A 14727-nucleotide genomic window follows, 5' to 3' on the forward strand; every position below is an offset into this window, starting at 1 on the left:
GGACAAAATGAAACAATGGGAAAAAAAGGGAAACTGGTAAGAATAAAAAAAAAAAAAAAAAAAAACACGCCGGAAGAAATAAAAGCGGGGCAAAAAAAAACAAAAACAAAACAGGACGAGTGCCACTGTATGCCAACATTGGAAAATAGAAAATACATCCAAATATGCCTGCTGCATTATATGAACAATACCTAAAATATAAAGGGGATGGCTAGTGGCTGCCAGGGACTTCTGGGGCTATCAGACAGTAAATATCCATCCTGTACTGTGTATTAGAATCTGACGGCCATGGGGAGGGGACGGCTGCAAAAAAAGAAGTACTTGAAGTTGACATTTTATATAGAGTAGAAGGAGATTCTGCTCACATGAGGAATGGCCACTGGGAAAGCTTTTTCTCCCTTCTATCACCACTTCTGGGTCTCCTGTACAATCGAGCCCTGGTGACTCTCGACCATCCGGAAAACAGCGGAACAAGAAGTCTGGACGCGGCCTAAATAATAAACAAAACAAAAAACATGAATGAAAGCTGCTATAGCCAAACCAGATACGTAGGAAGTGGGTAAGGGGAAGGTGGGGTGTATAAAATTGGGAAAATATTTGCTTAGTTTTCAGAAAGCAGCTTTTTTTTGTTTTTTAAATTGAAGGCTTCCCTTAAAGCTGGAGTTACACTTGTGTGTGACTCACGCGAGGATTGTATCACCCGAACGGGCTGCCGGCTCTCCTAAGAGGAGTGGGTCAGCTCTAGGGCGCACTCACACGAACGTATGACTCGCATGATTATCGGATCGCATCACCCGGCGCGGCTGGCTTCTCCCTTGACAGGAGCAGGTTGGCTGCATGTATTTCTATGCAGCTGAAATGCTCCTGTAAATAGTGTGCAGCCATGCATGATATCGAAGTGAGACTCGCCAAGTCACTCGCAAGTGTGACTCCAGCCATATAGAAATACATGAAGCTGACTTGCTACTGTCAGGAAAGCCAGCGGCCGATGGGTGTGATTCATGCAAGGATCACAAGTGTGTGACTACAACCTTAAAAGTAGTATTTCCAAAACAATAAGTTCTCCCCTATCCATAGGGCAGCGATACCAAGAACAGAGTTCTAGCCTTATCTCATGGTCTAAGGGACTGCTGGAGAAAGCAGAGTACTGGTCTTTCTCCAGTAGTCCCATAGACCATGAATGGCATGGAGGTCAAGAATTGACTTCTGACTTAGTCAAAAGGGATAGAGAGCCCAGTTTTTTGTTGTTTATTAAAAAAAACAAAAAAAAAAAAAAAAGAGAATTTTGTTTACTTACCGTAAATTCTTTTTCTTATAGTTCCGACATGGGAGACCCAAACCATGGGTGTATAGCTTCTGCCTCCGGAGGACACACAAAGTACTACACTCAAACGTGTAGCTCCTCCCTCCGGGCTATATACACCCCCTGGATGACAATCTACCCAGTTCAGTGCAAAAGCTGAAGGAGGACATCCACCCATAAGTAGAGATAGAGTAAAACTCGGAATAACCGGAACTCTGACTACTAACAACAGCCGGTGAAACACACGGAACAAAAAAACTGCCAACAGGCAACAGGGAGGGTGCTGGGTCTCCCATGTCGGAACTATAAGAAAAAGAATTTACGGTAAGTAAACAAAATTCTCTTTTTCTTTATCGTTCCTTATGGGAGACCCAAACCATGGGACGTTCCAAAGCAGTCCATGGGTGGGAATAAACCAAACTGAGAAGTAGGCAAAACCTAACTTCACAAATGGGCGACAGCCGCCTGAAGAATGCGTCTGCCCAAGCTCGCATCTGCCGAAGCATGAGCATGCACTTGGTAGTGCTTCGAAAAAGTGTGCAGACTGGACCACGTGGCAGCCTGACAAACCTGCTGAGCCGTAGCCTGGTGCCTGAAAGCCCAGGAGGCACCGACAGCTCTGGTCGAGTGCGCCTTAATCCCTGGCGGGGGAGGCACCTGAGAACACTGGTAGGCATCGGTGATAGCCGACCTGATCCAACGAGCTAGGGTCGGTTTAGAAGCAGCGAGACCCTTGCGCTGACCAGTGGTTAGCACAAAAAGTGAGGTGCACCGCCTAAAAACGGCGGTGCGTGACACATAGATTCGGAGCGCCCGCACCAAATCCAAGGTATGCAACGCCTTTTCAAAGCGATGCACAGGGGCCGGACAAAGAGAAGGCAATGAAATGTCCTGGTTAAGGTGGAAAGGAGACACCACCTTAGGGAGAAAGTCCGGAGACGGACGAAGAACCACCTTGTCTTTGTGAAACACCAAAAAGGGGGATTCCGAAGATAGCGCAGCCAAATCAGAAACTCTCCTGAGAGAAGTTATGGCTACTAGAAAAAAAACTTTCTGTGAAAGTCTAAACAAGGGAACCTCCCTGAGAGGCTCAAAGGGGGGTTTCTGTAAGGCCGTGAGGACCAGATTAAGGTCCCAGGGATCCAAGGGCCGCCGGTAAGGAGGAATGATGTGAGATGCGCCCTGCATGAAGGTGCGCACCTGAGCCAGTCTGGCGATACGCCGCTGGAACAATACCGACAGAGCCGACACCTGTCCCTTGAGGGAATTGAGGGACAGTCCCAGCTGTAGACCGGACTGTAGAAAAGACAGGATGGTCAGCAAGGAGAACGGCCAAGGAGCATGGTCAGAAGAGCGACACCAGGACAGGAAAATCCTCCAAGTCCTGTGGTAAATCTTGGCCGAGGAAGACTTCCGAGCCTGAGTCATGGTGGAGATGACCTCAGAGGGAATGCCTGAAGCCGTCAGGATCCAGGACTCAAGAGCCACGCCGTCAATCTGAGAGCCGCAGAATTCTGGCGGAAGAACGGACCTTGAGAGAGAAGGTCTGGGCGGTCCGGGAGATGCCACGGCACCTCTACGGACAGACGGAGCAGGTCTGGGTACCAAGCTCGCCTGGGCCAGTCCGGAGCAATGAGTATGACTCGATGGCCCTCCATTCTGATCTTGCGCAGAACCCTGGGCAAGAGCGCTAGAGGGGGAAACACATAGGCCAGACGGAACTGAGACCAATCTTGAACCAGTGCGTCTGCTGCGAAGGCTTGAGGATCGTGGGAGCGAGCCACGTAAACCGGAACCTTGTTGTTGTGCCGGGATGCCATTAGATCCACTTCCGGAGTGCCCCACTTGCGGCAGATTGATCTGAACACTGACGGATGCAGGGCCCACTCGCCTCTGTCCACGGTTTGACGGCTGAGGTAATCGGCCTCCCAGTTTTCCACGCCTGAGATGTGGACTGCAGATATGGTGGACTTTGAGTCCTCCGTCCACTGGAGGATTCGTTGAACCTCCAACATCGCCAGACGGCTGTGAGTCCCGCCCTGGTGATTGATGTAGGCAACCGCTGTCGCGTTGTCCGACTGAACTCGAATGTGCCTGCCCGCCAACAGGTGGTGAAAGGCTAGGAGAGCTAGAAACACAGCTCTGATCTCCAGCACATTGATCGAGAGGGCTGATTCGGACGGAGTCCAAGTGCCCTGTGCTTGGTGATGGAGAAATACTGCTCCCCAACCGGAGAGGCTGGCATCCGTGGTGAGGATCACCCAGGACGGAGTCAGGAAGGAGCGTCCCTGAGACAGAGAGAGGGGCCGAAGCCACCACTGAAGGGAGCTCCTGGTCTGTGACGACAGAACCACCTGCCTGTGCAAGGAAGAGATCCGCTTGTCCCAACAGCGGAGAATGTCCAGCTGCAGGGGACGCAGATGGAACTGAGCAAAGGGGACCGCTTCCATGGACGCCACCATCTGACCCAGCACCTGCATGAGGTGTCTGATGGAATGACGGCAGTGCCTCAGCAGAGAGCGCACCGCCAGACGAAGGGACTGCTGTTTGACTAAGGGCAACTTGACAAGTGCCGGCAGAGTCTCGAATTGCATCCCTAGGTACAAAAGCACCTGGGTTGGGGTCAGAGTGGACTTGGGCAGGTTGACAAGCCACCCGAACTGAACTAGCGTGGCGAGAGTGAGAGAGACACTCCGCTGGCAGTCTGCACTGGATGAGGCCTTGACAAGAAGGTCGTCCAGGTAAGGAATCACTGCCAACCCCTGGAGGTGCAGGACCGCAACCACTGCTGCCATGACCTTGGTGAATACTCGAGGGGCCGTGGCTAAGCCGAAGGGGAGAGCCACGAATTGGAAATGTTCCTCTCCGATCGCAAAGCGTAGCCAACGCTGGTGTGAAACCGCAATAGGTACATGCAGATAGGCATCTCTGATGTCGATGGATGCCAGAAAATCTCCTTGGGTCATTGAGGCAATGACCAATCTCAGAGATTCCATGCGAAAGTGCCGCACCTGAACATGCTTGTTGAGAAGCTTGAGATCCAGGATGGGACGGAAGGAACCGTCCTTCTTGGGGACTAGAAAGAGGTTTGAGTAGAAACCTCTGAACCGTTCCCGGGCGGGAACCGGAATAATTACACCGTTGGCCTGCAGGGATGCTACGGCCTGAGAGAAGGCGGCGGCTTTGGAGCAGGGGGGGGTGGACAGAAAAAATCTGTTTGGCGGGCTGGAAGAAAATTCTATCCTGTAGCCATGGGAGATGATATCCCGCACCCACTGATCGGAGATGTGTTGCAACCACACGTCGCCAAAGTGGGAGAGCCTGCCACCGACCAAGGACGTTGCTGGCGCGGCCAGATAGTCACGAGGAGGCTGCCTTAGTGGCAGCGGCTCCTCCGGTCTTTTGAGGATGCGGCTTTGCGCGCCAGTTGGATTTACGATCCTTGGCTGCGGTAGTGGACGAGGCCGAGGGCTTAGAGGAACGAAAGGAACGAAACCTCGATTGGTTCCTGCCCTGGACAGGTTTCTTGGCTTTAGTTTGTGGCAAGGAAGTACTCTTCCCGCCAGTAGCTTCCTTAATTAGGTCATCCAGCTGTTCCCCGAACAGCCGGGACCCAGCAAAAGGGAGACTCGCAAGGTACTTCTTAGAGGAAGCGTCTGCTTTCCACTCTCGAAGCCACAAGATCCTGCGGATCGCGAGGGAGTTAGCGGAGGCCACCGCCGTGCGGTGAGAAGCCTCCAGGATGGCAGACATGGCGTAGGATGCAAAAGCCAAAGCTTGAGAAGTTAAGGCATCCGTCTCAGGAATAGAGTCCCTGGAGAGGGAATGAATCTCCGCCAGAGAGGCAGAGACTGCCTTAAGAGCCCACACTGCCGCAAAAGACGGGGAGAACGAGGCTCCTGCCGCCTCATATACAGACTTGGCCAGAAGGTCAACCTGGCGGTCAGTGGGATCCTTAAGAGAAGTGCCATCAGCCACAGCTACGACTGTGCGGGCTGAGATTCTGGACACCGGAGGGTCTACCTTTGGGGACTGGGCCCAGTCCTTAACCACCTCTGGTGGAAAAGGAAAACGGTCATCTGAACTACGCTTCGGAAAACGTTTGTCAGGACAGGCCCTGGGCTTGTTGACAGTGGTGTGAAAGCTGGAGTGGTTAAAAAACATACTCCTAGGTTTCTTAGGAGAGGTAAACTGGTGTACCTCTACCAGAGAGGCTTGTTCCTCTGACTCTGGTGGATTGAGGTTCAGTACGGAGTTAATGGACGCAATCAAGTCACTAACATCCGCATCACCCTCAGACAAGTCAATGGGGTACATAGAGGTAGCGTCTGAGCCCACATTAAACGAATTCTCCTCGCCCTGCACCTCGGCTTGTGAATCAGAGCCGTGGGACGAGGAAGGAGAAGGCTCCCTGCGTCTCCGTTTAGGGGGACGGGGTCCTAGGACATGCTCTGAGGGCTCTGCAGAGCTCGGAGCCGCAGAGGCACCCTGAGAAGGGGGCTGATGCATGGACAGCAGTGTCCGGGACAGCTGCCCCATGGAGTCGGCAAAAGACTGGGAAATAGCTTGTAAAAAGGAAGCTACCCAAGCCGGGGGTTCAGCCACCGGGGCCGGAGCAGCCGGAGGGACCCCTGAGGAAGCTCCAGGCTGAGACACAAACATGTTAGCACAGGCATCACAATGTGGGTATGTGCTTGGCTCTGGCAGAATGAGCTTACATGCAGTGCATATAGCGTACATGTTAGCAGCCTTGCTTCGGGTGACAGACATGCTGCTGAGGTGGAAGCTCTGCAGCAAGAATACACTCCTGTAGAATGCCCTGAGAGTGTAATAAAAGTCCACAACCGAAAGTTGTGGCTTACCAGCCCGCTCTGTGTGCCCTCCGGATTCCACCGCTCAAAGACCCTGTGAAGCGTCAGCCTTCCTAACAGTATGCAGCATCCAGCGCCTTCCAGTGTAAGAACGCTGAGAAAATGGCGCTGGGAGAAGGAGAGGGGGCGTGTATAAGCCCAAGAGCGGGAAAAACGGAGGGCAGAGAGATACAGGGAGATATACAGGGGAGGGAACATCTCCCCAGAGAGGAGTGCCCTCCCCTCTGCTGGTCGGGCGGTGGGCGGCGCTGTATGCAAAACATGCAGAGAAGCCGAAACCGAAACTAGGCCCAAACTGAAGCCGGGGCCTAGATTTTAAAATACGGCCGACGAGCAGGCACCTTCGGCGCGGTTCTCAGGGGAAACCCCCAGAACCGGCCGGAATTTACAGTAACGCTAAAACACATACTGTCCCCCCAATAAAAGTACCCGGGACCCCTGAAAAAACGTCTCAATACTTAGCTTTTGAGACGCAGGGCCATGTCCCTGAGTGGGGGTTAACGCTCCTTCCAGCAGGGACCAGACAGGGCTGCGGATGGAGACCGGCCGTCTGCAAGCAGAGAGGACCGTGGAGGCTCCCACTTCAAACAGAGCCTCGACAGAGGATGTGAAGGAGCGCGGCATGTGAAGGCTCCAGCCTTATAAAGTCAACCTTAACAGCACCCGACAGAGTGGGGTGTGAAGGGACATGCCGGGAGTCCAGACTGGACCCGCTTTTCTTCCAAATCTTTAAAAATAAAATAAAAAAATATCAGAGAATGCAAGTGTGTGATCCTCCTGAAACACAAAGCATTGAACTGGGTAGATTGTCATCCAGGGGGTGTATATAGCCCGGAGGGAGGAGCTACACGTTTGAGTGTAGTACTTTGTGTGTCCTCCGGAGGCAGAAGCTATACACCCATGGTTTGGGTCTCCCATAAGGAACGATAAAGAAAAACAAAAAAAAACAAAAAAAAACAACACAGAAACACTGGGTGTTTCTTTCAGAAAAACACTCCCTTATGACCACAAGTTGGGTCCAACATTGCAACTAGGCCCTACTGAAGTAGATGGAGCTGAACTGCAATACCAATCAACCCATGATCATGGGTGGAGAGGTCTGAATTAAAATCAGCCATGTTTTTTCTAATCACAGACAACCCCTTTAAAAAAGTTGCACCCAGTGTTATTTTGGCTTAGGCCAGAGACACACTTGCAAGAGTCTCGCATCACCCGTCACGGCCGCACAATTTCCGGACAAGAGATAGTCTCAGCTGCACAGAAATACATGCAGCCGACCCACTCCAGTCAGGAAAGTGTATGGCAGTGCCGGGTGATGTGATGCGAGATTTTTGCAAGTGTGATTCTGGCCTTAAACCATGCCTGCTCACATATCTATCAGCCTCCTGTGAAGGAGCAGCACCTCAGCCAGACAACGCTCACCTTCCAACTATAAGCTTTATTGTATTGGTGAAGATGCCGTTCAAACCAAGCGAGAGACTGGCAGCTGCAAAAGAAAGAAAAAGGTTAGGCACCCCCAAAAGTAATGAGTCACTAAAAAGGCCTCATTTCTGTATTACAAAGACCACCCATGTAATATAATGATTCATTTTTTACGAAGTGTTGGTGGCAACTGAAGGAAAAAAAAAAAAAAAAAATCAAAAAAAAAATCAGGAATTCTTTGTTGGTTTTGCAGTTACTCCCATGTCAGTCACTTCTATCATGTGAAAATTTTAGCAAGTAAATTTCTTATTGTAGCAATGGATAAAACAAAAAAAAAAAAAAAAAAAAAAAAAAAAACAACACCACAAGATTACCTTCCTCTAAATGTTGGTTAAAAAAAAAAAAATTATTATATTATTTATTTTATATTTTATATATTTTATTAGCTGTAGTACCCGGCATTGCCCGGGATAGTAACTGTCTCTCTGTCTCTCTCCCAGTTTCTGTCTGTGTGTCGCTGTCTGTCTGTTTCAATCTCTCTGTATTAGCATCAGTCTGTCTCGCTGCCTCCTTTCCAGGGCTGCCTCTCTGCCCAGTCTGCCTCTCTCTGTCTCTCTCTATCCCTCTATCCTATCTTATACTAACAGTTTATTTTGTTCCTATAGCAACCACTGACAGTTGCTATTAATAGCCTATAGCTCCCAGCTCCATTCAGTTTAACGGCTGTAGGATTTTGTAGAGTAACTGGAAAGCGCGGTGTTAAATTTTCCCGCCCAAACATAGTCTATGACGTTCCCCGAGTCACATGGAGTGTGCAAAATTTCAGAGTTGCAAATGCGACAGTGCGGATTCCTTTGGCGGACATACACAGACTGAGCTTTATATATTAGATTTTTATTTTATATTTTATTATATATTATATTATTATATAGTATATTACTTTTCTACATTGCCTAAAAGATTTTGATTTTGCAAAATACCATGTGCTTGTTCTTTTTACAAGAAGTAGGGTATTTTGCATGATACAACATGGCTTTGCCTAGAAAACAACCCAGCCAGTGCGGCGATGCCTATGTGACACCATTTGCACATAGCCTTAAGGGTACTTAACACGCTGCGACATCGCTAGCGATCTCATTAGCGATATGAAATTCTAGATCGCACATGCGTAAAATGACCTATGTGCGCTCTCGAAAGATCGCACTTACGCTCTAGAATTTCACATCGCTAATGAGATCGCTAGCGATGTCGCAGCGTGTAAAGTACCCTTTAGTTCAATTTCTGGATTATATTTAGTAATAGCCAAAGTGTATCGATTGCAGTTTCATAATATACACCATATCCCAAACATACCTCTGCCTAATGATAGAGCGAGTACAATGCGGTAGATTTAGAGCAGCGTTTCTCCAATCTCCAGTCCTCAGAGGTCCCCACAGATCACATTTCAGGTTTCCTTAGCATTACATTATAGCATATAGCATTATAAGACGTCAGAAATTGCCACATTTGCCCTCACCTGTGCAATACGAATTACATTTTTTTTTTTACATTTTTTTTTAAACCACCAGTTGGGGGCCCTGAGGACTGGAGTTTGGGAAACACTGATGTAGACAATGCAGAGGCCACACTAAGGATTCTTCTACAGAACCAGTGCAAACCCTAGAATTTGTACACAGGTAGAAATGGGACAAAGTATACACTGAAGAGAGTTATATTCCAGCTACTGGAACATTTATGTACTGTATGTGCGACGCCCTGGACTAGCCAGGTAGTCACAGGTAGGCCCTTGCACAAACACCAGTCCCATAAAAAGGTAACAGCAGCCAACCTAAAAACCCAGAGTCGCCCCTCTCAGGCTTTGACGTTCACACCCAGGGGCGGAGCCAGGGGGTTGGCCACACCCACCGAGGAGTTCAGATAGCCTGAGGCGGGAAAAGCAGGCAGATGAGAGATGAAGTTAGGGAGGAGAGTAGTCTGGTAGGAGAAAATGTCTGTCGGGGATCTGGGTCGTAGCCCGGATACCCTGTGGCCAGGAGGCAGATGGTGGTTGCCGCCTGCAGAAGCCAGGAAGACGGCTGGTGGAACCGTAAGGGACCGGGACAGCGTAGTGGCCCGCCGGTACAGAACCGCGGAACCAACTGGAAACCGGAGCACCAGGAGGGGTACTCAGACCCAGAAGCCACTGGACCGAGTTAAATTCCCTGATTGGGGTCTGAACCTTAGGTTCTTTCCCACCCAAGTCCCGACTGAAGACAACAGCCCAACGAGGGGGATAGAAAGCCACCGCTCAGGCAGAGAGATCCCACGGGCCAGCGTCTGCGGGCAAACGGGCTCTCCCGACACACACACACACACACACACACACACAAAGCCGGGGAGCAGACTCCCGTCGCAGAAGCGCAGGCAGTCAAAATCTACAAATGAGGTGCAGGAGAAAGGCGGGGACCACCAAACCGGGTGGGGGACCAGACGCAGCCGGCTGCGGGCACCGACCACCATCTTTTTGGTTTACCAGAGACTACGGTGTATCTGTCATAGTGAGTACAACAGTGCACTCGGGCGGCGCACAGCCCCGCATCGTGCCAACACGCCCGCACCCCCACATCCTAACCCCAACAACCGGGCCCCGGGACCATCAACCCCCTACCCACGGAGGGGTCAACACCTGGCTGCGCAACACAGTCCCCGGGAGCCTAGTCAACGGCAGTGGTGGTGTCCACACTCTCCACGACCCGTGGGTGGAGTCACAAACTTAAACCAAAAACCGCGGCTCTGGCCGTGAACCTCCCCACCGAAACCCCTCACGTAGCGCCAGCCTCCCTTCAGAGCGACGTGACCCCCGGGTCCGGAGGCGCTCGAGCCACCCACCGATGAGCCCGGATCCTAGCGGCTCGGCTGCGGCCGAGCCCCGGGGCGGTACATATGTATATTTAAAAATTTGAATTTAGAGAAGACCGATTGTGACATTACCGAGATAGCAGGTGACTAAGATTTTATAAAGGGAGAGAAGCGCAGCCTCTTGCTCCTCCTCTCCCCTTTAGATTGGAGATGACCGTTGTTACCGATAAGATTCTCTTCCAATAATGTAAAAATGTGGTCTAGGAGGTGAAAGAAGCAGATTTCTCTGAAATTATTATATTTTATTAGATTATTTTATATTCTTAATATTTTATTTTTATATTATATTAAAAATATTTTATAATATATTCACAAAGTTGCTCATTTTCATGAAAAATTAAAATAAACATTAAACATTTATGAAATAAACAATTGCTATTTAAAAAAGGTGTTAACTACTAGGACAATCCCTTCTAATTTCACTTGTTTCCCCCAGTTAAAATAAAAGACCCTGTACTGTTCTCCCGTTCTGGTGCCATTCCAGCACTGTTTATGATCACGGTTTGGGGCTCGTGACATTGTGATGTCATAGGAGCCCCGCAGCCAATCACCACTGGCTTGCTCTCTCGACACCTTAGGACCAAATGAGCAATCAACAGGAAGTGATTGGAAGCCGCAGCGTCACTTCCGGTTTATTAACTCATTTGGTCCAAAGGCGGGGAGACAGAAGTTGGGAAGTGATTGGATGCAGCGCTCATATTACAAGTACGGAAAGTATTCACACCCCTTTACATTTTTCACTGTTTCATTGCAGCCATTTGGTAAAATTCAAAAAAGTTTATTTTTTACTCACTAAAGTACACTCTGCACCCAATCTTCACATAAAAAAACCAGAAATGTATAAATTTTTTTTAAATCTTTTTAAGAAAAACTGAAATATCACAAGGTCATAAGTATTCAGACCCTTTGCACTGACACTCATATTTAAGTCACATGCTGTCCATTTCCTTGAGGTCCTCCTTGAGAGTTCTACTCCTTCATTGGAGTCCATCTGTGTTTCATTAAACTGATAGGCCATTATTTGGGTAGTCACACACCTGTCTATATAAGACCTCACAGCTCACAGTGCATGTCACACCATATGAGAATCATGAGGTCAAAGGAACTGCCGAAGGAGCTCAGACAGTTGTGGCAAGGCACAGATCTGGCCATAGTTACAAAAGAATTTCTGCAGTACTCAAGGTTCCGAAGAGCACAGCGGCCTCCATAATCTTTAAATGGAAGAAGTTTGGGACCACCAGAGCTCTTCCTAGACCTGGCCGTCCAGCCAAACTGAGCAATCATGGGAGAAGAGCCTTGGTGAGACAGGTAAAGAAGAACCCCAAGATCACTGTGGCTGAGCTCCAGAGATGCAGTAGGGAGAAAGTTCCACAAAGTCAACCATCACTGCAGCCCTCCACCAGTCAGGCCTTTATGGCAGCGTGGCCGATGGTGGAAGCCTCTCCTCAGTGCAAGCCATATGAAAGCCTGCATAGAATTTGCAAAAAAAAAAAAAAAAACACACACATGAAGGACTCCCAGACTATGAGAAATAAGATTCTCTGCTCTGATAAGTCAAAAATAGAACTTTTTGGTGGTAAATTGTAAGCGGTATGTGTGGAGAAAACCAGGCACTGCTCATCACCTGCCTAATACAATCCAAACAGTGAAACATGGTGGTGGCAGCATTATGCTATCGGGGTGTTTTCAGCTGCAGGGACAGGACGACTGGTTGCAATTGAAGGCAAGAGGAATGCAGCCAGGTACAGAGATACCCTGGAAGAAAACCTCTTCCAGAGTGCTCTGGACCTCAGACTTGGCTGAAGGTTCACCTTCCAACAAGACAATGACTCTAAGCACACAGCTAAAACAAAGGAGTGGTTTCAGAACAACTGTGACTATTTTTGACCAGCCCAGCCAGAGCCCTGACCTAAACCCAATTGAGCATCTCTGGAGAAACCTGAAAATGGCGTCCACCAACGTTCACCATCCAACCTGACGGAACTGGAGAGGATCTGCAAGGAACAATGGCTGAGGATCCCCAAATCCAGGGGTGAAAAACTTGTTGCATCATTCCCAAGATGACTCATGGCTGTACTAGCTCAAAAAGGAGGGTGCTTCTACTCAATACTGAGCAAAGGGTCTGAACACTTATAAAAGTGAAAAAAAAAAAATAAAAAAAAGGGTCTGAATACTTTCCGTACCCACTATGTCACAACCCCACGAGCCCCAAAACATGGTTTCTGACACCGCTGGAATAGCGCATGAATGGGAGGAGAGTATAGGGTCTGTTATTTTAACCAAGGGGAGCAAGTGGAATCAGAAGAGGCTGTCCTAGTAGTCGACAGTCCTTTTGAGGCCATTATTTACCAGCCAAATGCTTAGCTTACCAAAGATGGCTTCCCTTGAATCCGTAAGATCTGCTCTCCGGCAAAGACGTGCTAGGAACACGACACAGATGGGAGCCATTATAGAAATCAGCTAGATTAGAATGTAGACAAAATATATAAAGATTTTGGTACAATTACTGCTGAAAAAAAGTTATATACACAGAAAAGACAAAAGGTGTAAAGGAGTGCTCAAATACAGTTAGGAAAAAAATGATAAAACTGAAAAGGAGTAGGACTAAAGGATCAGACAACAGTCTTAAGGGTGCTTTACACGCTGCGACATCGCTAGCGATAGCACCCGCCCCTGTTCGTGCGACATTTGGTGCTCGCTGCCGTAGCGAACAATATCGCTACGGCAGCATCACACGCACATACCTGGTCAGCGACGTCGCTGTGACCGCCGAACAATCCCTCCCTCAAGGGGGAGGTGCGTTCGGCGTAAGCGGCCGGCCAATAGATGCGGAGATGAGCGGGGCGTAAACATCCCGCCCACCTCCTTCCTTCCTCATTGCCGGAGGACGCAGGTAAGGAGATGTTCGTCGTTCCTGCGGTGTCACACATAGCGATGTGTGCTGGCGCAGGAACGACGAACAACATCATACCTGTGGCAGGAGTGATATTAAGAAAAGGAGCGACGTGTCACCGATCACCGTTTTTGAACGATTTTGTGATCGTTGATCGTCGCTCCTGCGATGTCACTACCAGCACCGGATGTGAGTCAGTAACGATGTGACCCCAACGATATATCGGTAGCGATGTCGCAGCGTGTAAAGCACCCTTTACATAGAGATAAATAGCAAAACAGCCGTAGACACAAAATAGGGTTTTCCATGAATATCTATTTTTTTTCCTTTCATCCCTCTTTGTTCCTGCATTAACACCCCTCAGTGTTTCGCATTTTCCCCAGCTCCAAGCACCACATCTCCACTGCTGCTGCTGTTGACGTACACCAAGTATTCTTTTTTCCAGTGCAAGCAGATAGGGGTAATATAATATAATATAATATATATAGTTAATTTTTTCATGGAAACTCCCCCTTTAATTCAAGACTCGTTTTATATATGAATTTATATAGTGCCGTGTGCTCCTGCCTTATGACTACATGCATTTTCATTTTTTTTTTTGATACACAAACAAACCAAAACATACAACCACCCACCACCCCCCAACAACAAACAACCACCACCAACCAACCACCCACCACCACCCAACCACCCAACAACCAACTAACTCCCCCGCCCCCAACATCCAACTAACCCCCCCCTCCCAACAACCAACCACCACCACCCACCACCCCCCAACAACAACCAACCACCACCACCACCACCCAACAACAACCCCCCCTCCAACAACCAGCCATCACCAACCAACCACCCACCCACCACTCCCCAACAACCAACCAACCACCCACCACCCCCCCTAACAACAACCAACCACCCACCACCACCCAACAACAACCAACCACCACCACCCAACAACAACCAACCACCAACCAAACAACCACCAACTAACCACCACCGACCAACCACCACCAAAAAAAAAGCATAGCTGTTACCCGTAGCAACACTTGGGGGGGGCAAATTAAGATACAAATTCTACATGAACAACATTTGGCTACTAACTTCTATCATGTTTGAGAAGTGGGGCAATGCATCATAGGTTGGCTTTTTTTAAAAGAAAAAAAACAAAAAACAAAAGAAAAAACAAATGTTGGAAACTGGAGCAAATTATAGCTCAAATCTACAACTCATTGCTGCCATTCTCATTTTCTGTCGCCTTGTCGGGCTAAAGCGATATGTTAATCTCTTTATAATAGGCAGGCTTCTTAACCCCTGGCACATCTAATACGGGCGTCTCACAAGAC

The 14727-nt window shown here is 48.9% G+C and overlaps 1 protein-coding gene across 2 annotated transcripts in view; it reads right to left on the reverse strand.

The window, feature by feature from the left end:
- The window catches only part of PLPP5 (phospholipid phosphatase 5), a 66409-nt gene that overhangs the window by 9648 nt on the left and 42034 nt on the right, over positions 1-14727 (reverse strand). For both annotated transcript variants that reach the window (XM_075346385.1, XM_075346386.1), the window contains exons 3-5: positions 12864-12954; positions 7597-7660; positions 366-490 (exon numbers count right to left, since the gene is read on the reverse strand). In XM_075346385.1, coding sequence (XP_075202500.1) covers positions 366-490; positions 7597-7660; positions 12864-12954 — 280 coding nt within the window. The remainder of the gene's footprint in view (positions 1-365; positions 491-7596; positions 7661-12863; positions 12955-14727) is intronic.

This window comes from Anomaloglossus baeobatrachus, chromosome 4, assembly GCF_048569485.1.
Source record: "Anomaloglossus baeobatrachus isolate aAnoBae1 chromosome 4, aAnoBae1.hap1, whole genome shotgun sequence".
NCBI lineage: Eukaryota > Metazoa > Chordata > Amphibia > Anura > Aromobatidae > Anomaloglossus > Anomaloglossus baeobatrachus.